The 24,704-nt window shown below is 35.5% G+C and overlaps 1 protein-coding gene across 2 annotated transcripts; it reads left to right on the plus strand.

The window, feature by feature from the left end:
- Window positions 1-545: 545 nt before the first annotated feature.
- LOC138305492 (LHFPL tetraspan subfamily member 2a protein-like) lies at window positions 546-24,030 on the plus strand. Of its 2 annotated transcripts, none has more exons than XM_069245742.1 (4): window positions 546-760; window positions 15,679-16,485; window positions 18,578-18,691; window positions 20,240-24,030. In XM_069245742.1, exons 2-4 carry the CDS (start codon window positions 16,032-16,034, stop codon window positions 20,380-20,382), a joined length of 711 nt encoding a protein of 236 aa, XP_069101843.1. In that variant the 5' UTR covers window positions 546-760; window positions 15,679-16,031; the 3' UTR covers window positions 20,383-24,030. The 2 variants fall into 2 exon arrangements, with proteins under 2 accessions (XP_069101843.1, XP_069101844.1); XM_069245743.1 differs by lacking the exon at window positions 546-760 and adding an exon at window positions 11,805-12,058.
- The last annotated feature ends 674 nt before the right edge of the window (window positions 24,031-24,704 follow it).

A 24,704-nucleotide genomic window follows, 5' to 3' on the forward strand; every position in this document is an offset into this window, starting at 1 on the left:
CTCCTTGATATAGAGACACAACATTACAAGCTCCACCACAGTGACCCTCCCCAGTTAGTCACCAGTAACAATGGGTCCGTCTGTATTACTCCTTGATATACAGACACTACAGTACAAGCTCCGTCACAGTGACCCTCCCCAGTTAGTCACCAGTATCAATGTGTCCGTCTGTATTACTCCTTGATATAGAGACACAACATTACAAGCTCCACCACAGTGACCCTCCCCAGTTAGTCACCAGTAACAATGGGTCCGTCTGTATTACTCCTTGATATACAGACACTACAGTACAAGCTCCGTCACAGTGACCCTCCCCAGTTAGTCACCAGTATCAATGTGTCCGTCTGTATTACTCCTTGATATAGAGACACAACATTACAAGCTCCATCACCGTGACCCTCCCCAGTTAGTCACCAGTATCAATGTGTCCGTCTGTATTACTCTTTGATATAGAGACACAACATTACAAGCTCCACCACAGTGACCCTCCCCAGTTAGTCACCAGTATCAATGTGTCCGTCTGTATTACTCCTTGATATAGAGACACAACATTACAAGCTCCACCACAGTGACCCTCCCCAGTTAGTCACCAGCATCAATGGGTCCCTCTGTATTTACCACCAGGCCGGGCAGGCAGTGTGTGCTCTTTGATTTCAATCTGCGTTGATTACCGTGTTGTCGATAGCTGGACTTAATTACTGGACACCGTAACACAGGATTTAGATGTAAACTAGAACAAATTCTACAGCAAAATAGAGAGGTTGGTACTATTTAATATCGTTTTTAATGCACTTGTAGACACATGCGTTTTTGTTGGCCTATTAAGTTTGAATGAATATGCTGTGGCTCAAATATAAGGGTACAGGTTTCATCAGTTCATTGAGTTTGATGCTTACTGATACTCCATGTTCTAATTCTGCCACACAATATACCTGACGTTACCGACACGATTGTTGGGTCGTGTCAATGTGTCGGATAAAGCAATGTGTCGGTGAAGTCAGTGTCGAGCAATAACGAATCGTATGTGATAAATTCTGTGTACCTGGTAGTCAATGTTTATTTCAGACCTGATTAGACGTAACACTTAAGTTAATATTCCATAAATTGTTGCTTTAATTCAGAATTGTTGATATATACTCCACTCACATGTCAGAATAGCAATATTGTATCTAGTTGTTCATGTGTACATAAACCACAAATTTTCACAATAGGTATACAAATGTTATAAGTGATTATTCACTTGATACTAGAGCATTATTGAAATGTGAACCTTATGAAATCAGGGATGTACATGCATGATAAATAGTCCCTAATGTATTGTAGGTGGCCTAATGCTAAAATACAACTTCCTCTGTCCCAGTGACTCATATTACTTATCAAGCAACCATAATTTAGCCAATTTTTTAGAACTTGTACGTGTATGTAAATGGAGAATTGATGTTTTATATTCTTTTACATGGCACATGGATTTGGCACATAAAAACAATTACATATATTTTGATATTACACAGGGATTTGGTACATAAAAATATTATTTACAGTTATTTTGGGTATTACATAGGGATTTGGCACATATAAATAATATTGGCACATATAAATAATATTTATATGTATTTTGGGCATTAGACAGGGATTTGACACATATAACTGATATTAAAATTTACAGGTATTTAGGATATTATATTTGTAAATTCAGAAAAGAATCAAACCAAATAGGAACAAATGTTATATAACTGACACAAGGTCAATAATTAAACATATGTCAAAAGTTGATTTCAAACAGGACCATTTAAAACAATACCTATCAATATGTATACAAATAGGAAATACATTGTATAGACAAAGCCCTTTAATTTATCTTAAATATTTTTTGACCTTGGAAGGACCCAGGTAGGACATATAATATTCAGAAAGTCACCAACTGAGATACATAATGTAGTTTAATAAGATGTTGAAACAAACCATAGCCACCAGATGTGTATGTAAAGGTCCAAAGTGAAATGTAGGATTGATTGTCTACATTTTCATTACACTAGCACCAGTATATTAGACACATATGCATGCCTCTGAGTTGGAAAGTGATTAGTAAGGATGGAGATATTGCTGCAGGAAAGTGTTGTAGTAGGTCAAAGGTTAACCTAATTAATTTCAGACCTCAGTTAGCCTCACACAGTCCTGTCTGATGTCAGGTCACTGTCAAATCAAAACTACAGATAATAGTGACAGTTAGTGAAGGTTAGCACAACTGGCCACAGTGGCCTGTAGGACAGTTGTAACAGGATTGGACTGGGTCAATCATCAACTCTGAGGTAGAACATTCGACTATTGTACACTAGTGGACAGAGGTCCCCATTTCAAATCCTAGTCTTGTAGTATGCCTTTGAGGGCAAAGACTTTGAAAAAGTAGGGAGGAGTGTAGCAGGATTGGACTGGGCCGTTCATCGTTCATCGATGAGTTCAGTGATAGAGCATTGGACTAGTGGTCTGAGGTCCCAGGTTTGAATCCTGGTCTTGCCGCTACATTTCCTCCACTCCAGTTACACAGTGATATAATAGAGATTGGGTGAAGTTCAAGATAATACAGGGAGTCTTCTAAGTTCCTTTTATTACAAGGGATCTAGAAACATTGAGGAATATTGTGTCATGCTGATAACTGCTTTACCAACTATTCAAACACACTTTCTGGACTCTAGTTACATATGTATATGTACTGTTAATCCACCATAGTTCAGTTCAGTTCTTTATTACTTTAAACCCATTGGTGGAACTGGTCAATTCGACACCTCTTAAAACAATACCTGTACATTAATTCTATCATTTACTGACATTTATACCCTGATGGACAAGTTTGAGATGTCCTTCTTCCAGGTAATCCCCCCATCTAAAAAACAACTAAACCCCCTCCACCCCCCCCCCCCCCAAAAAAAAAAATAAAAAAAAAAATCCACATATTGCTATCTAGAAACCAGTGGGTACTGATTCTAATTTGGTTCATGGTAGTAAAACTACAGCTATAAGCCGTACATTGTTAAAAAAAATAATAAAATAATGAAAATAAAATGATATATACTTGGTTTCAGTTGAACCCTGGGCGTTTTATAGAAAAACTATGGCAGTATTCTTAACTGAGTTTCTGTACTGTAGAATTAATAACAACAAAACCTCGTACAGTTCTGTAAACTACTGGCTCTGCCTCTAATTTCTGTTGCTTTGAAACTGTTATCGCAACACTAGTCGTTTGAGATAAGCAAATTAAATTTGGAACACCAAATAATTGTTATCGCTCATGTTTGTATGGTTCAAATGTTCGCATATTAAATGAATGTGATAAGAGTATCTTGGTAATTATACAACATTATTACTGCCTGATGATGATGAAGGTAGTTTGGTGGTTAGATTCTGTTAATCAATTTCATCATTTGAAATCCAGACTTTGTTACTGCTACCAATAAAATAAATCATTTTGATTAACTTAAAGAAAAATATTAGTGTAACAATTTAAATATGATCTAAATCAACTCATTAATTAATGTGTAATTAATAATTCTGAACTTGTTATAAATTTTCTTCAGTTATGAAAAAATCAAATTAAAATGCTTTTATAACTTTATAATTATAATGGGATGTACAATTTCACTACATAGTGCTCAACATGCATGTATAGGTTATTGGTTCAAACCACATGTTGTATTTATATGAGGTTCCAGAAATCCATGTCAACTTGTCAAGTATGTCATATATTTTTAATATGTGATATAACTTTATGTAATTTCCAATACCTGGTTCATCTTTTAATGACATATATATAGTAACAAAGTTGCAAACAAATGATTTTAGAACAAATGTGTATGATAAAACAAATCAGGAGAAACCCTCCACAGATAAGGTTTATACCTATAAATATTGCAGTGATGCCAGGGGAGAGGGGGGGGGGGGCTTATTAGCGAACATTTGGGTTTGTTGATTAATCTTTGGTTTATAATCAACCAGGAAGGGAAGTTTACACAGCATGCTGCCAATATTTATTTTATAATTGGCAAATCAGGATTATTATATCTATATGTTGTGTACATACGCACTTCCTTGAAACGTTTATGTATTTAGTATACTGTATTCATGTTACTTAGCGCCCAGGGGGCTTAAAAATTGTAACAACCCTTAGAGCTTATTATTAAGTGAACCAAAATGTAAGTTGTGGACGAAAAAATTCAGCCATATTTTAACTCTTTCTATACTCATAGCACATTAATCTGTTTTAGTACCCATATACATGTAGTATTTATCCTGTAAGACACATAATTTGTTGTGATTTACATGTTTACAAATGACTCGCAAGTTCATGTTATAGTGCTGATGTTAGAAGAATCACACAGTTGTAAAACATCATAAAGCATCAAGAAATCCATAGCATGGGGCGTTTTATATAACTTCAACTTCTTCTTCAGAAAAAGGGAGGGGCGCTTATTTGTTAGAATACAGTATCTATGACCAGGTGGAGAGTATACATTGCATTAACAGCTGGTTAGATAGATATATTGTTTATATTATCAGATACTGGTTATTGACTAATTGTTGATCATTCTAGAAAACAGTAACATCATATTGTTTGTGTTATAATTCATTTGTTTATTGGGTTAAAATGTCTGGTGCCAGAGTTTGGAGGTGTCTATCTTGTATACAGCTGATACAGATAAGAATCTAGAACAGTTTGGTTTGCAGCATTAATGTAAATAGTTCCTGCGTCTAATGTAGAATAATGTTTGTAATTTGTAAAGGGATATTGGGTTAGAAGTGAGCATAGGCAGATTTTTGGGTGCATTTAGGGCGGAATAAAGGCTCCTTTTTATCGCAGAAGTTTGCTAGAATTACAAAATTTCATGTAAAAATTTTCCCATTTCATGAAAAAGGTCTTTTACAGATATTATACATATCTCAAGGTAGAAAGATACACTTTAACTCCTTAAATGATCTCGTATGAAAACCAATAGTGTGTGTGAGAGGGGGTGGGTATGCAGGCTGGATGGGGGGATGAGGGAGTGCTAGGAGATAGGCAGTAGTTTGACAGAAGAAGGTAGGGAAGTTAGGATATAGATCAAGTGATCATTTACTGAATAATTCCTGACACATCTGACCTAAACTGGCCATCAGACTCTTTAAGTTATTGATTAGATTTTCTCAACATAATTCTAGATTATCTCCCCCTAGTTCATTTGAAATTTCTAGAATCAAAATATAACCAAGCTGAGAAAGCAGTTGTCATGCAAAATTAAGGTGATGTTTTTGATAGAGTCTGTTGGCCAGTCTACATCTGGTTCTAAAGAGTTGTTTAGCTACAGTACTGCACCTTATAATAGCCCTGATATAAATCTGAAGTACAAGTTCCCAGGGTGTGGAGCCTGATAAGTATACAGAGGGCTGGAACCATCTGTTGCTGTATCTCTCCTGGGGGTCAAATGTGTTTGGCCTTCTAAAAGGATTTGTTGGTTTAGACCCCCTCCCCCCACCCCCTCCATCCCCACCCTCATTCCTATAAGATGATTACAAAGAATACTTGCCAGATGGCTGTTAAGCTTCTTCAGGTAACCTGGGGCGCCCCCTGATGGGATTCATCATAACTACAGAGGTGAGAAGCTGGAAATATTAGTCTAGCTCTATAAAATGGCAGGAATACTCATATTTTGAGGTCATAATTTGAAGTCTGTTTTGAAATTATTGCGATGAAACAAACTGATCAGGTTCAGACTTCAATAGGTCCATTGTTCACCCATGTGAGGAAGGTTCTAGATTCAGTATGTAAAAATGGTATCGGGTAGTTTCTGTTCATACTTAATGTTTATTTACATAAAGAGAGTGGGACAACTGGTTGCTGATGGCCTTAGAGTCAGACATGAGGTGTGATTGTTGGATGTCTTTGGCCGCATGCCTCTGTGGTAGCATTATAAAAAGGGCAAGAGTTCTAATGTTGCAAAGAGACCCAAACTGGAAACCGTATATTAGCTGTTTTAAAATAGTTACTGAATTGCAACTGTATGTCCTGTCCTGTACTACCCTCTCCCAAATAATTTGGGCCATGGTGGCAGAGTGGTTAAAATGTCTCAACATTTTACCACAAACCCTACACCACATGTTTGAATCCCATGTGGAGCAGTTGCCAGGTACTGACAGTTGGCCAGTGGTTTTTCTCCAGGTGCTCAGGCTTTCCACCACCAACAAACCTGGCACGTCCTTATATGACACTGGCTGTGAGAAGGATGTTAAACTATGTTATGTTTATACAGACAATTCTATTTCCTATCTGAAATGCCTACAAACACATAGGTCTGTCTCCTACCATACAGTATCCTCTAACCTCAGATTTATGTCTTACAACTTTGATTCATATATCTGTCTCTTGGATCTTTAAAGAGTGCTTCAGACAGAGATTGCGATCAATGTACCTTGGACTCTTGTAACAAATGGGCCATATCTATAGAAACAAAATCCAGCAGCTATGTTGAAAGGCCCTGCCAAACAGTACGTGCTTGTTAGATAGGTCATAACTTAGTAGGATACTTTGCCAAGCCACATTCCAATTTCCATGGATATTGGCTTGACTATAGAATTTTTTTTTTACATACATCAGATTTGGTTTTTGATGTAGTTTAGGGGGCACCATAATATTTGTAGAGTGGTTTGTTTAGGTGACTGACTGATCTGACAAATTTGTTTAAATCCAAATTGAAGGCCGTTGATAGTGTGTGTGAGAGGGGGTGGGTATGCAGGCTGGATGGGGGGATGAGGGAGTGCTAGGAGATAGGCAGTAGTTTGACAGAAGAAGGTAGGGAAGTTAGGATATAGATCAAGTGATCATTTACTGAATAATTCCTGACACATCTGACCTAAACTGGCCATCAGACTCTTTAAGTTATTGATTAGATTTTCTCAACATAATTCTAGATTATCTCCCCCTAGTTCATTTGAAATTTCTAGAATCAAAATATAACCAAGCTGAGAAAGCAGTTGTCATGCAAAATTAAGGTGATGTTTTTGATAGAGTCTGTTGGCCAGTCTACATCTGGTTCTAAAGAGTTGTTTAGCTACAGTACTGCACCTTATAATAGCCCTGATATAAATCCTGAAGTACAAGTTCCCAGGGTGTGGAGCCTGATAGGTATACAGAGGGCTGGAACCATCTGTTGCTGTATCTCTCCTGGGGGTCAAATGTGTTTGGCCTTCTAAAAGGATTTGTTGGTTTAGACCCCCTCCCCCCACCCCCTCCATCCCCACCCTCATTCCTATAAGATGATTACAAAGAATACTTGCCAGATGGCTGTTAAGCTTCTTCAGGTAACCTGGGGCGCCCCCTGATGGGATTCATCATAACTACAGAGGTGAGAAGCTGGAAATATTAGTCTAGCTCTATAAAATGGCAGGAATACTCATATTTTGAGGTCATAATTTGAAGTCTGTTTTGAAATTATTGCGATGAAACAAACTGATCAGGTTCAGACTTCAATAGGTCCATTGTTCACTCCTGTGAGGAATGTTCAAGATTCAGTATGTAAAAATGGTATCGGGTAGTTTCTGTTCATACTTAATGTTTATTTACATAAAGAGAGTGGGACAACTGGTTGCTGATGGCCTTAGAGTCAGACATGAGGTGTGATTGTTGGGTGTCTTTGGCCGCATGCCTCTGTGGTAGCATTATAAAAAGGGCAAGAGTTCTAATGTTGCAAAGAGACCCAAACTGGAAACCGTATATTAGCTGTTTTAAAATAGTTACTGAATTGCAACTGTATGTCCTGTCCTGTACTACCCTCTCCCAAATAATTTGGGCCATGGTGGCAGAGTGGTTAAAATGTCTCAACATTTTACCACAAACCCTACACCACATGTTTGAATCCCATGTGGAGCAGTTGCCAGGTACTGACAGTTGGCCAGTGGTTTTTCTCCAGGTGCTCAGGCTTTCCACCACCAACAAACCTGGCACGTCCTTATATGACACTGGCTGTGAGAAGGATGTTAAACTATGTTATGTTTATACAGACAATTCTATTTCCTATCTGAAATGTCTACAAACACATTATAAGTCTGTCTCCTACCATACAGGATCCTCTAACCTCAGATTTATGTCTTACAACTTTGATTCATATATCTGTCTCTTGGATCTTTAAAGAGTGCTTCAGACAGAGATTGCTATCAATGTACCTTGGACTCTTGTAACAAATGGGCCATATCTATAGAAACAAAATCCAGCAGCTATGTTGAAAGGCCCTGCCAAACAGTACGTGCTTGTTAGATAGGTCATAACTTAGTAGGATACTTTGCCAAGCCACATTCCAATTTCCATGGATATTGGCTTGACTATAGAATTTTTTTTACATACATCAGATTTGGTTTTTGATGTAGTTTAGGGGGCACCATAATATTTGTAGAGTGGTTTGTTTAGGTGACTGACTGATCTGACAAATTTGTTTAAATCCAAATTGAAGGCCGTTGATTTTTGTTTGGAACCTCTGGCTTTTCTTTCTTGGTGATAGTTACTTATTCAATAAAAATACATTTGTACAGTTTTATATGAACCATCAAAATCATTGTGTTTTTGTGAGGCTATCCAAACTATTTTGAGTTTCGCTTTAATTGAAGGTCAAATTGGTTCTGAAAAAATGGCACTTGAGCCATTAGGTTTCTCCTTTGCAAACAGTTCGTGGCTGTTTACACTTCCTAACATACATGATCGATATTCCAGGGGTTACTCTCAATGTTGTTATATCCACCCCTAGAATATTTCATAGAAAATTACATAAGACTCTGTGTATGACAATAGATAAGCAGGTAGTTTGGGCCTTTGATATACATTAGAAGAGCTGAATATGGTGTATTATAAATTGTGTGACTTTGAAATTGAGAGTCACTCTCTTTATAATCTGCAAAAGAAGGCTCTGTAGGCATGTGATCTGTAATTTTTTGTTCTCATAAATCATCTTCAGTTTTACAATAAGATTGATATAAAGACAGTGAAAATAACCCCTGGAGTATCAAGGATGTTTAACATCAGGCCTATATAGCTGTATAGGTTGTCTTCCTTCAGGACACAGCAAATGCCTATAGTCTTATAATTCTTCAAAAAGCAGGGCCCTATATGCCTTTTGAATTGGAAATTCTAAGTTGTGTATTGGGTGCCTTGATGAGCATACTGTAGTTCCATTATTTTCCAAGGGAAATCATTTGTATATGAATTTACAAATTATTATAATTCCTTTGTGGTGTCGATGAATTTTAAATCTACACATAAAATGTAACTCTGATTTATCAATTGGTAACTTCACCTCCTAATTAAGTGGGAAAAGCTATGGCTACTTACTCTTGGGAATCACCGACCAAGGGCTATTATACAAATGTGTCAGTCCAAAAATTTAATAGAGGTTGTTAAAAATATTCTATATTGAGTTCAGTTCAATTACAATTATAGTTATTAGATGCACTTTTAGAAGGACAGATATATTAAGACATATTAATTTTTTTGTGGTTTAAAATCTAAGTTTCATGTTCAGGGGAGAAAATTTTGTGTTCAGCCAGTCTGCAATTTCAATTGTTACCTGACTCTCTATATAAATGTAAAGAAAGTAATTTCCACTATTGATCGGTCAATAGTTTGACTGTTGATCGATGCTGAACGTTTGCATACGCTTTATTGTTGACACCCTATAATTAATTGTTGATGTCATAAATACCGGCGCATAGGATTGACCCAAATACCATTATTCTTTTGGTGAAAGTCTTTCTCACTATAAGTTAATGATAAGTTTAAGATTGCAGTTCAGGTTACAAAACAGTTGTTTCATGCCTTTTCAGTCAACAGTCAAAACTCTTTTCCCCCGAGGTGTTAGGACCAACCTGAAGAACCCGCCCTCGGGAAACGGTTGGTCCCAACACTTCGGGGAAAAGAGTTTTGACTGTTGACTGAAAAGGCATGAAACAACTGTATACTGTGGGGATTCAACTTGTATAGGAACTCAGTTAAGTTTTGTCAATGGAGAAAATATGGTTCATATTGGTTAAATCGATAACATAGTCGTGGTTCAATGGTTCCATTGTTATGATTGACAGGAACAAATTGGGGGGCACTAGCAACATCTTGAATATATTGGAAGTGAAATTGTGCCCAGATGTCGGACTGATCTAGATGCCAAAAGAAAAAAAAATTAGCAAATGTGGTTAACAAATGGTCTGAAACATAACACATGATGCTATCTGTCAAAAAACTCATTTTCACCCCTGAAAGTTCTTAATGGACTCTTCAAATCTTTGAATTAGAAGAGTTCAAATGTGTCTAAGGGGTGAATGAGTTTAACATCTTAATTAATAGCTGCAAAGCAAATGTTACTCTTGTGCTTATGTTTCCAAAAAGTTTAGAAAATTCTTTTAAGACCTAAATTTCAAGACTTTTCCGCGAGTGTCTGTAGGCCAAATTCCTTTTAAATCATTCAAAATAAAAAGGAAATTCCATCTCAAAATTATAGCTGTTCCGTTAAATTTCTGTTTAATTCACAACATTTTTTCCCAAATCAAATAAGAAATGAAATGTTTTATCCATTCTTCAGCCACAACCAAGTCCCTTGAAATTACTGAATTGAATTATATTGTTAACCTGATATACCTACCACGAGCCACACCCCTTCTCTCCAGCGATATACTGTAATTCTCATTGCATGTTTGCAAGTAATCACTTCACTGCACATGCTGAAGTTTAAAAACATGTTTGTACTGTTTTTGTGCAGGAAGTGGAGAATTTATATTCATCTCAATTTCCCTTTAAAGAACCACTTTAGCATTTCATGTACCCAAGGGATTATGATCATCTGTAATGTACACATTACAACATTATGTAGTTCAGATGGCTTAAATGTAGTTTGTGCCTTGTACATTAAACCCTGCTTTAGCAGACACCTCTGTGTATCGACCACCTGCTTAAAATAAGACCACTTTCTAAACAGGTATAAAGGGCAATTTCATAACAATTTCACCTGTGTATAGAATATTTTAAATTTTAATTGGAATTACTTTTCTCCATTGGGTGGTCTTTTTATACAGGTCTCATTCTCTCCCTAGTTGAGGCTAAACTCATTATAGATTATCTCTCCCTAGTTGAGGCTAAACTCACACTAGATTATCTCCCCCTAGTTTGAAACTTAGACCGATTAACTCTTCCTTGTTTGAAGCTTTGGCTTAATCAAACATGTCGTAGGAACAAAAGTTATCAAGCTATATATTAGTGATTTTAATATTCTAGAGACTGGTGGCCAGTCTAGTATTATAATTGGTTAGACCTCCTACCACTGATGAAGATATCACCAACATAATGGACACTAAGTTGTTTACATTAACTGGCTGCTACATTCTATTCTCCTTCTGGTGTTATTTTAACACAGAAGTGTGCTGTCTGTTAAGCAGTTTAATGGGGCTCTAGACTTTGGTAATATGTTTTCCTTTCAAAAAATTTTTTTCACATCTGTCTTACAGATTAAACATTTTCTTTTGTGACCCTATTGTCATAAGTACATGAAATGTCACATTATTTTATAAGATCTTGTAAATAATGATTGCATATTTATTTCTATTTAAACATTCAGTTGGTTCAAATATTTATTTCTTCAATTTAATTTATTTACTCAACTTTCTCCGTCCTTGTGACCCCTTTCTATGAAAATACTTTGGGAGAAGTGAGGGGCATTGATCCACTGGCGATCAATAGCTAGATCAAGATAAATTTTCTCTCTTTTTAACTACCTTTTCACGAATGATGTGAGTTTCTCTCTCCTTTAGAGCCTCATCTGTTTACACAGACAAGGTGATGGACATGCTAATTGACATCTCCCTGTTCCTCTTTCCCTACCAAACTCACAGATGATCAAGATTAAGTATTTTACCTGTGAGCAATTTGAGCTGTTTGTACAAAGTGAACAGCCTGTATCACACTCCTGATACACCTGACTGCCTGTTTTCATCAATGACAACATTGTCTGAGGAAAACTGACTGAAAAGGTGTGTGTGATATCAGCAGGTGGAAACTTTACAGGTAAATATCAATGTTTACAACATCTGATGTTATTATCATGATTGAACGTTTGTGATAAAAATGATAAAAATCAAGTGGAGAAAATATGCTCTATGTTAATGCTAGCTTTCTATGTTTACTTTTATTAATTACCATAATCTTAAAAGAAAATTGGAAAAAAAATGAAAATGTATTCATTGATGTACAGGATGTCTAGACGTCCTAACAGCAATGAATATAAACGTTTAAGAGATGAGCCAGGTCCTTTATCAATTATGGTGGAGGTACATGTACATGTAGTCTGGGGTGGTTGAGGTGGAGGGGTCACATGTCTGGGGTGGTTGAGGTGGAGGGGTCACATGTCTGGGGTGGTTGAGGTGGAGGGGTCACATGTCTGGGGTGGTTGAGGTGGAGGGGTCACATGTCTGGGGTGGTTGAGGTGGAGGGGTCACATGTCTGGGGTGGTTGAGGTGGAGGGGTCACATGTCTGGGGTGGTTGAGGTGGAGGGGTCACATGTCTGGGGTGGTTGAGGTGGAGGGGTCACATGTCTGGGGTGGTTGAGGTGGAGGGGTCATTAATGCATATGGTTATGCACCATATATAACACATACACTTTTATAGGAAACTTCTGCAATGAGAGTGTGAACAGGGTCATGATAGAAGATTCTCTAAGAGAGGATAGCATGTAAAATAGCTGCTTTTATAGAACAACTGCAGGACCAAGATTTCCACAATCATTATATTCTCCATGACATGAAAGTATTGCTGGCCTTAGGATATTGTATACAGGTATATGGGCCCTCAATCCCTGTGCTTCCAGATCATTGCACACATCTCCCAAACTTACCCCTCTGAGAGCTGGGAGCTTTGGTGCTGCTGAGATTGAATACTAGGTTATCTACCCCTTCTTTGATACCAGAATATCAATTGATACACAAATGCCCTATTTGACCCAATAAGCTCCCTTGTCCCTATAGTATAAGTGTCCCTTCCCTTTCTTGAGGCTACAACAATTCAATTTTACTTCCCAAGTGTTTCTAATGCAGACAGAAGCAATATATATATACTTGGTTTATGAAAACTGTATACAGATATCACAGATGGGTTCTTTGTTTTGTAATTTTGTGAAAAGTTTGTCCAAATCTGGTCCTGTAATGAGTGCCCATATTTTTTTCAATTTTTAAGCACCTTGGGCCCTTATCTGGTGGAATATGGTAGCCACAATGTATATAGAAGAAAAATATTAATGGTTAATTGTCACACAGTACCTTAATTCACCACAATTTTTAAGCACCTTGGGCCCTTATCTGGTGGAATACAGTAGCCACAATGTACAAAGAAAAAAAACATTAATGTTAAATTGTCACACAGTACCTTCATCATATTATACTGCCCTCATCACTCTAGTTGAGCTACAGTAAATAATACTACAGTATGTAAATTATGGCCATTTCAAGGATAAATTATTGGCTATATGAGAGCCTTAAGTGTCTATGCATAAATTTGCCTACTTATTAGGTTGAGCCTAGCTGCATATAATGAATGAAAGGGGCTAACTATTTGTTGGTTTGTGTATGCTGGATTAAAGGGGCTAATTAGGCCCAAAAAAATATGTATGTTTCAGGTACCCCTACCTACCCTAGTTTTTACTTCTGACCCTAGCTGTTTTATCACACTTTTTCAAAACAAAAATGTTGTGTGTGAAGTTTTCAACTAAAATTTTTACGCATGCTTTAAGTTTATCCAGATAAAGTTCAATTACGAATATGGTAATGAGAAATAAAAGACTTCTAGCTAGTCTAAAGCCTGAATGACAAATGACATGTATTAGTAAATTACTCTGTAATGCAGTAATAAAGCCACTCAACTCCCTCCCCCACCCCTCCTAAAACATAAAATAAAAAAATAATATTAAAAAAAATCCTGACTGACCTACCCTATTTTTTCAGTCATGTAACCTGAAACATGCATATAATTTCTTTTGGCCTTATTTGTTGGTTTGTGTATATGCTGGGGAAAAGAAGATCTAGCTGGGTTACAGATGTAAAAATTTCAGTCAACATATCCAAAGATGTCATGTAAATTAAGTGTTACAAATAAATTCATATTTATATGTCAGTATGACAAACAAGATATTGGTTTGTAACCAAAAGTAAAATTTTAATACAAAATATACATGTAGATTTATTGTTAACTGCCAAAAAAAGGCTCTATATTGGAAATAATATTTTCCTAATAATTGCCCAGGGTGATAACAAAAATGACATAGCACTTAATAAGACCAAATTTGGTCTAATATTTCACATAATTATTGCAAAGAATAAGTCGTTAATCAATTTGCAAAAGAAATCCAATAGAGAAACCTACACAGTTTATGTTTTCAGTTTGCATGTAATTAAGATAAGCGATATATTGAGGTCTTAAAAAGGGGGAGGGATGCTTAGGGACGGGGCGCTTATTGGGTTGAATTGGGTAATATTAATGTGCAAGTATTACAGTATTCAACCCAACAAGTGTCCATGTCCCTATACGCGCCTCTCCCCCTTATGAGACCTCAATTTCAATTGCCCATGCATGCATAAAAAGACTAAAACTGTATGGGTTTGCAATGATTTTGTCTTATTTAGCACTTTTTCTTTTTTGTTCCACTTTTTGAACAACCTGGGCGCTTAATAGGTCGAATACAGTATTATATAATATAATACATCATATACAAAGTCCAGGTAGTACCCATCGTTATTTCTATGTAAATGCTACTAAATGGATGACACTAAAACCTTGTAGCTAAAATGTGGAGAGTTTTATGCAGTGATAAACTTGAATCAGAGCAACACAACTTTGGTGGATATTTCAGGATTGATCTTTGATAGCAGCTAGTGCTCCAGCTGCAATGCACGTAAAACTGTGATGTCACAACTACACGTGCACTAAAGAATCCCATTCATTCCAGCATCAATGGTTTGTCATTCAATTACTGAACAAATTACCCGGCTAATTTACCCTGCAGTTAGAGAGAAGGTGGTTACAATCTTTTATGTAACTGCTTAATTTTCTCTTTATTGTGTAATGAACTGGAATACGGTAAAGAACAGAAAAAATGATATCCGATAATATTGTAATAGAGGCAGAATCCAGCAAGAGAATCTATATACATGTATACTCAGTTTAAGTTGTAGAGTGTAGCTTGTTATAAATTTTAATAATTAATATATAAATAATCTTCTACTAAATATTATTATGACATTACACATATTTGTATTGTGATTTCATCAACTTTTAATATAATATGCTTAGAAAAGGTCTTTTCTAAAAAAAAAAAAAAAATTACCATTTCAATGTGGTTTAAAATTGATTTTATAATATCAAACACAAAAATTACTAGACCATCTAACCTTATCCTTGCTGTAAATGAACCCATGTGTCATTTAAAAGCTTCTCGGACTTAAAATGAAAATGAAAATTAAAATGGAGAGTACTGAACCCAAATTTCTTTTATAAACTTTCCTTGCTTGAAGATATTTTATATTTCACATGCAACCGAACATCTACCGTAAATTAACTGGACCCTATCCCACATGCATCCAAATGTCTTTTATACACTCTCTTTTGTTTAGATATCGGCTGTTTTTATGTTTTTCAGAGTTGGCTGTGATTGGATTGCAGCGTGAGTCACCGTCATTGATGGGCTGAAATACGCTGAATAACAAGTCTGCAGGATGGAACGAATTCTAAAAAGTACGGAACTCATTGATCTTCAGCTTTGTTGAACGTGTTTAAATGTCAAGTGCTATTCACAATGATCGGATCAGTATTTTTCTAGTGAAGTCTGAAAATCTACCACCCACCAAAGAGAAACAGATTTAGAAGTTGCTTTGTAAAACATGCTATTGGATTTTTTTGCTACTTAAGGACTTTTCAGGATTTTGAATCACGTTCTGAATCAGAATAAAAGGAAAATTATTTAGAAAACAAAAGAAAAAGAAAATCAGCAAAATGTGTTACGTAATTATAACCTGCCGTTCTCTCGGATGGACATTACTTTCCATCGCTGTGGCGTTAATCATCGTAACATCAGTTGTCTCCCCTTACTGGCTTATCGGAATTCCTACGAGTTACAGACTCGACTCACAGAATGACAGTCTCCAGCAATCGAAAAAAGAAGAATTTATTCCGACTGTTGGAATTTTTAATCGTTGTCGAAAATTACAAAAAGGATTGAGTTTGATGAAGCGTGAAAATTGTGCAACGTTTGTGACGGGATACACCGATCCCAACGATGACTTTCCACATGCTTGGAAAGCTGCTTTAGTGTTCTTTGCCTTAGCTGGACTTCTCTTAAGTTTTTCCATGATTCTCTCCATGATTCTCGCTGTTTTGAGTCTGTTTGTGAGGTCATTCTTTGGAAAAAGTATTTTTACAATAGCAGGACTTGTACAAAGTATAGCAGGTAAGTTCTTATTTCTTGATCTCCAGCTAATTAATTCAGATATTTTTGTCATTATCTTATACATCAATGGCTACATTTTCAGGGGGATGATAATTTGTGATATTGCAGGACATTGCTTTGGTAGATTAATCACTTAAATTTGGCTTGACTATTTTTTTCCCTTCTATATTTCTGATTCTACTAAGGGGAGATAACTTAGTATTAAAGCTTAAAAAGGTCTGATGGCCAGTCATTTATCTGTAATAAAGGTTTTGAGTCAATGATAACAGATAGAATCATAGAACAACAGAAAAACAAGCATACTATTAAGGGAGAACTAATGTAGATTAATCTTAGATAATTCAGGAGTACAAAGACAATTAATGCCCTATGGGCCATTTGTTCTTTTGTTCTTTATTAGATTATATAATTTATTTACTTATTTTTTCGCTCCTTATTTACTTATTTTTTCGGAGCGAATCATTTTGCCATTCTATCCTCAATCTATTAAAATTCCAACTATTATGGTCAAGGACCAAGGTAAATTAATCTGAATTAATTTAAAGAGTCTATCAGATAATTTAAGCCCTATGGGCCTTTTATTATTTTTGGATTATTTACTTATTTTAGGGAGGTGTTAGGAACTGTAAATGATAAGGTTGAAGTTTCCACATTGCTGTAGCTTTATCACAAACTTTATCTCGCACTCTGGTGGCAGCTGTTTATCCAGTATGTATCAAGGTGTTACAACAGTTCCAAAGGTCAGAGGTCAAACTGTACCGATAAAGGGGGGTAATTTCTAAACTTTCTAAACAAGATCTATTCTGAATAGAAGGGCAGATACAAAAGAGTAGGGTTCAATAAGTCTGGTGAAAGGTTATCTCCCTTGGATAAGGGGGTGTAATGAGCTTGATGCCGATCATGAAGTTCCAGATTGGAATTGGAAAGGTTATACTTCCTGGGGTCAAAATGTGAAAGGTCATGAGGTTATATATCAAAATACACAAGTACAAATACAGTCTATATCCACAGGCCTTAGGCTCTATAGATATATGTACACTTCTATAATATATGTGTAATACTGTGTACAAATATAGAGGTATGCTTATGTTTGTAGAGTCAAAAGCCTGTGCTATGTCGATCAGCTGCAATCAAGGTACAAGAAAGATCAATTCGCTCAAATTTTATGAATGAAAGCATTTCCAGTTCATTGATAGTATTTTGTTGTTTGCTATACATTGTATATATACCAGTTGTTATGCTGTATTCACAGTAATTAGCGCCCCTCCCTCTATAAGGGCCCCTCCATTTTTCTAGAGAAGAGTTTGAGTTGAATAAGCGCCTCTATCCCACGGATTTAACAATGTTTTATAACATATGATGCCTCTAACATCAGCACTGTATCCCATATACATGAACTTGTGAGGTTTTTACATGTAAATCACAACATAATAAATTAATGATGTGTCTCAAAGGCTAAAAGCCATATGCATGTTTATCATGTAACAGATGAACATGTCATAATTAAGTACAGAAAGTCAGAAAGAGTTAAGATATAGCCGACATTATTCGTCCATGACTTCTATTTTGATTAAAGATGCTCCACTGCCAACAAATGGTGTTTTTTCACAATCAAAATAAGGAGAAGAGGATTTAGTATTTTTCTTCAGTTACAAAAGTTACTTACTTTACACCATTACCACCACTGAGAAGTTTGAGCATCTAATTTTACTTCAAGTTAAAAATATGAAAAATAATTAATTGCATCCCGAAAAAATTCCGTGGCACTATATCCTATATGGAATGAAGTACTAATTGCGCATGCACCAAAGGCAAAATAAATTATTTTATATTATTTTTTGTATTAATTAGACATATATATACTCGATAATACACCAATTATTGTTCAAATAATGAATATCATTTATGCTCTGTCGGCGGTGGAGCATCTTTAAGTCATAAGCACCCTCCTTTGTTAAATGCCATGGGTTTCTAATAATGGGGAATACAATATACAAGAATATTTGAAAAAACTTTTTTTGCAGAAATTTAAGAGACCTTTTTCTTATTCACTACTTTCACTTTCAGTATATTTTATATGACTTTGTTCCAGGGTTGTTAAGTGTCCTTGGACTTGTGATTTACCCAGCAGGTTGGGGATCAGACCGGATCAACCGACTGTGTGGGGAATACGCTAACCCCTACATCATTGACCGATGTGAATTAGGTAAGGCCCTCTGTGGGAAATATGCTAACCCCTACATCATTGACCGATGTGAATTAGGTAAGGCTGTATGTGGGGAATACGCTAACCCCTACATCATCGACCGATATGAATATGCTAACCCCTACATCATTGACCGATGTGAATATGCTAACCCCTACATCATTGACCGATGTGAATATGCTAACCCCTACATCATTGACCGATGTGAATATGCTAACCCCTACATCATTGACCGATGTGAATATGCTAACCCCTACATCATTGACAATGTGAATATGCTAACCCCTTATCATTGACCGATGTGAATATGCTAACCCCTACATCATTGACCGATGTGAATATGCTAACCCCTACATCATTGACAATGTGAATATGCTAACCCCTACATCATTGACCGATGTGAATATGCTGACCCCTACATCATTGACCTATGTGAATATGCTAACCCCTACATCATTGACCGATGTGAATATGCTAACCCCTACATCATTGACCGATGTGAATATGCTAACCCCTACATCATTGACCTATGTGAATATGCTAACCCCTTCATCATTGACGGATGTGAATATGCTAACCCCTTATCATTGACGGATGTGAATATGCTAACCCCTACATCATTGACCGATGTGAATATGCTAACCCCTACATCATTGACCGATGTGAATATGCTAACCCCTACATCATTGACCAATGTGAATATGCTAACCCCTTCATCATTGACCGATGTGAATATGCTAACCCCTACATCATTGACCGATGTGAATATGCTAACCCCTACATCATTGACCGATGTGAATATGCTAACCCCTACATCATTGACCGATGTGAATATGCTTACCCCTACATCATTGACCTATGTGAACATGCTAACCCCTAAATCATTGACCGATGTGAATTAGGTAAAGCTGTATGTGGGGAATACGCTAACCCCTACATCATTGACCAATATGAATACGCTAACCCCTACATCATTGACCGATGTGAATATGCTAACCCCTACATCATTGACCGATGTGAATATGCTAACCCCTACATCATTGACCGATGTGAATATGCTAACCCCTACATCATTGACCGATGTGAATATGCTTACCCCTACATCATTGACCGATGTGAATATGCTAACCCCTACAACATTGACTGATATGAATTAGGTGAGGCTCTACCTCATGTATTTCAGGAAGGAGAAAGTGATCAAAATAAGAGCACCCCTCCCTATCCCCTTAGTGATAACCGATAAAGTTTGTGCAGGATTAGTATCTCCAGTGGTGATGGAAGGCAACTCTCTACCCGCTGAAATGATGTTTGCGCAGGATATTGAGCTTTTGATACATTCCATCACAAACAGATGCAATAATCCTGCACAAGTTTTATCAGGTATCACGTTCTACGAGAATGAATCCCGCTGCGAATGAGGCACCATCATAAATTCTGAGGAAAAGATCATTATGATTGACATCTTCAATATTGTGAATTGTAGATTTCACTGAATGATAATCATTGACATTTAGTTGTTCTTAATAAATGTTACCTTTCTGTTTTCAGGTTGGTCTTTCTATCTGTGTGTCGTCGGAACAGTCCTTGTTTTTCTCTGCTCCATTCTTTCCATCCAAGCGGACCATTCCACTACGAGCAGAAAGGTTGAGGAGGAAGTCTTAGAAGGAAAAAATCTCATTTGTGTCATATAAGTAACCTCACTTCACAGATTTTTTTTTAAAGGGATGAGATTCTTTTTTTTTTTTATTTAGACAATTTTCTGATGATATTTAGACAATTTTCTTCATCAGAGAGTGAAAATGTAGAGAAACTTGCAGCATTTGAACAGTGTTCTATAGAACTTATCGTTCTTATTGACAATATCAAATAATAAAGTGGTAATCTTATTTTAAGGTTTTTTAGCTAGACTATTTGTTGTAATTGATTTTGCTAAATTCCATTTCTTATTGTCATTACTCTCAAAATTTATCATCTACAATAATTAAAAGAAACCTGTAAGAATTTATTTGACAAACTTGTGTTAATTGATGTATGAAAATATCTTTTTTTGCCAAATTCTATTTGCAATTAAAGCCTAATTGATATGAAACATTATTTAACATTATTTATTAAATATTTAAGTCTTGCATCCATTTACAGATTTACATTCACATAACCATTATTCTGCATTTGCATATTAGAGAGTTATCTGCCCTTGAGGGTTGGTATTGATAGTAATAACATCATGTGTTTGCGAGCGTATACGTAATGTCATAGTTTTCAGAAAAAAATGAATATTTTGTTCACAAGGTAGTCATAGTAGATACCGTGACCTAAGGAAGATAACTCTCAGTGTTTGGAATATACAAAGCTGGAATATAATTATACAAATATGCATTTTGGATTGACGCTTACCAATTAACACAAAAATTTTCCACGAGATATAATTGATGTACCGGGGGGGTTACAATAACGATGTTAAAACACTACAAATAAGATTACCACCAAAATCAGTGCATTTATATTCAGAGTATAAGATATGTTTCAAAACCATGTCACATTAATTCTTTCTTAATTATGTAAATATATATTTGTTCTAGTATACATGTAGATATCATTTGTGTATGAGTTATGTGTTGTTCATTGCAGCATTTATACTTACATACTTGATCCAATTATAGTGCATAATTATGGTCCTTCACTCATTCCCCCCTAAAGATACATTTGGACTCTTCTATTTCTATGACGAGAAGGGTTCATTTAAGAAATACAGGGGTGAATGGGTTTGAACAAGTTTGAATATAACATGTTGGGCCCATTATAGAAAGTGTCTTGAGGTGACTTCAATACCTATATATTAATGAAATAGTGCTTTAATTTGGTTTGTACTGATATCATTGTTGATACTATATAAAGAATTTGTAGAGCTAAAGGTATAGTGCCTCTGATGTTTGTATACATATATGCATGTTATAAATCAATTTTGATGGCGAAAGTGATACATTTGATATAACTAAGGTCATCCTCGATACTCAAGGGGTTACTATCACCGCTGACATGTCCACCCTCATCTTTGGTACTCCAGGGATTACTATCACTGTCATTATATTCAGTTTTGCTTAGACATATTCCAGTAGTGGATGTTTTGACAGTGATCATAACCCCTGATATTACAAGGATGAGCTGAGGTATAATCACCATTAAAGTATCACATGTATGATAAACCTAAATTCTGACAACATTGATAATATCATAATATCAAACTATATGAACTCATTCATATGTTATTAAATTGGCTGCTGGAATTGGTCAGTGTATACGTAGTTAATGGTACTTTGATAATAAACTGATACTTTAATATGGATTTAGATGATATGCATGGTACCTGTATGCGTGGTTTTTGCATATTACAGATTTATCTGCCCTTATTGAGGTATTGGTTGTGACATCATGTGCTTGCAAGCATGGTCTAAAACTTCATAATTTTCTGTAATATGCAAAGACAGAATATATTCCAGTTGATCTACATTTAACTCAAAAGGAAAGAGAAGAAGCATGATCTCATCTTTTAAGTTTACAAAATAAGTTAGCATAAGATCTTTAGGCATATTATCTGGAGAAGGAAGGGAGGTAACTCTCACAGTTGTATAAGGTATCATACTGTATGCCACATTTCTCCAAAAAGATGTGTCATTCATCATCTACTTTATTTTTGATACAGGTGTAGCGATATTATAATAACTACATAAACATACATGGTGGAGTCAACCATTAGCATATCTTAGTACTCTCACTTATCAAGCATGCACAAGTCTTCCTTTTTACTGTAAAAACTTTTCATTTTTTCTTGGAAAATTGGTATACACTGTATGTATTGCATAAGCCGTTTTTGTGACATGCATTTTACTAAAGACTATTTACATGTATATGTATATTCGAGCAATGTTGTACAAATGCTTTAATTTATCATTGAAAAGAGGTATATTTTCACAGGGACCTGGCAGATATTTCTAACCAACAGTATTTATATGGACCAGTATGTTACAGTATCTAATATATATATATATATATATATATATATATATATATTGTATATATAAATACTGTTGGTTAGAAATTTGTGTCAGGTCCCTGTGTATATTTTCATGGAAATGTGTATTGCCTTCCCAAAATATTGTGCCATAAAACATTTACAGCATTTAATTACTCAATTAGCTAGTAGGTGGATATATGTGTATGTGTGTAAAGTTCCTGTGTAAAGTCTTGGTCTTATAATAAATAAACTGTTGTAGCCTATATATTATATTCAAATGATTCTTATGATGTTAGTAGTTTAAAATTACCTTCATTTTCTGAATTCTCAGTTTGATACATGTATCAATGCATTCTCGGCTCCCATCGGCTGTCAAGCTATCGCTATACCAACTGACAGAGTGAAAGGAGGGGAAGTAACTCTGGTGGATGAGAATGGTATCAATACCAAACACAGACATTTTCTCAACTTTGTAACATCTCGCTGTATTTTTGCAAATAGAAATTCCACAAAAATATTCCTCAATAATGAGTTCAATCATGAAAGAATGTTTATAAAACAAAGATGACATTTTAAACATCAATATTTAGTTTTAATATTCAGGTCAGAAGGTCAAATGTCAATTAGGTCACTGTGAATAGAAAGTTCATTTCTACATAATATGATAATACTGTAAATACAATAAATATTTTTGGCCATTCAAGCTCAAACTTTATATGTACAAATACTTTACGGAAAAAAGTGCTTGCTTATGATTGCTTTTAAACTTGGGAAGGTCATGAGTCAAGGTCACTGTTACTATAAATAGAAAATTTGCTTCTGTGAAATAATTGAAGTTGCATGTAACACATCCACTCACTGCCTTGGAATATAATTTTGGTATTTTGATAAATGATTAACTAAGTCTTTCTCCCCTGAAATTTCACAATGGACTGATCTTGTCTTTAATTTGGAAGAGTCTAAATGCATCTCCAGGGGTGAAGGAATTTACAGAACATCCAATGATTGTTAACCTTTTATTAGAAATAGCTGCAATTGTATACAATTATACAGCAGATTTGGACCATACCATTTTCATTAAAAGGGGGTGATGTAAGTCAACATGTACATAAATTTTAACTCCTTAATACCTACCTCCAGAGAAAAAATGGAAGAGACTAATATCATTCCCATACATATTGAAAAATGGAAGAGACTAATATCATTCCCATACATATTGAGAACAAAGTTACATGTATATTTCTATAAGTTTACTTTATATATATTTGCATTGCATGTGGATTAGCGTTTGTATTTCTCAAAATATAAATAAACAAAGTAAAAATGGGATACTTGTATGTTGTTTTTATTTTGTATTTTCTCTTATACTGAGGCAAGTTGGTATAATGTAAATCAATTCACGAAATACACATGTATGTAAAATTTAAATGCTGCTAGTTATAAAGCACTGAATAGAAAGTAACCAAATAAAGGCCATAATTAATCTTCAATATTCCAGGGGCTACTATCAATGTCGTAGTAAAAACGAAAACATTTCAGGAGAAAAAAACCTGACCAATCACAGGCTTACAAAGACTTTCCTTTCAAAGATTATAGGGAGCGACGCCCAAAGCTTCAAAGGACCAGACTACAGGGTACCGGTACCGCTGTCTCGTCTGTTGTCGTATACAGAGCTTTCAGATTTCCTATGACACATATATTCCTAGGCCGGATTGAATTTACGACAGTGATAATAACCCCTGTAATATTGAGAGTACCTAAAACAATACACCCGTTTTCTGTGAAACTAATAAGTATACACATTTATCTTAGATAATGGCAGCGACTTAACGTCTCTGATAATCGTGACTCTGGTTTAATTTGATTAAAACACTTTTTTTTGAACGGAAGGGAAACTGCGTATATTAACTTTGTATTCGTAAAACGGCTAGTTGGATAGGATGACTGAAGTTATATTTCATGCAATTTTCACTGTGACAAATAAATAAAAACATACAGTGT

The sequence above is a fragment of the Argopecten irradians genome, chromosome 13 (assembly GCF_041381155.1).
Source record: "Argopecten irradians isolate NY chromosome 13, Ai_NY, whole genome shotgun sequence".
Classification (NCBI taxonomy): Eukaryota; Metazoa; Mollusca; class Bivalvia; order Pectinida; family Pectinidae; genus Argopecten; species Argopecten irradians.

What these genes read in the sequence shown, in the direction of transcription:
- LOC138305492 (XM_069245742.1), top strand. Translation starts at nt 16,032, where the DNA reads ATGTGTTACGTAATTATAACCTGCCGTTCTCTCGGATGGACATTACTT. An exon ending in ACTTGTACAAAGTATAGCAG is followed by an intron (nt 16,486 to 18,577) that starts GTAAGTTCTTAT and finishes ACTTTGTTCCAG; the next exon opens with GGTTGTTAAGTGTCCTTGGA. An exon ending in CATTGACCGATGTGAATTAG is followed by an intron (nt 18,692 to 20,239) that starts GTAAGGCCCTCT and finishes TTCTGTTTTCAG; the next exon opens with GTTGGTCTTTCTATCTGTGT.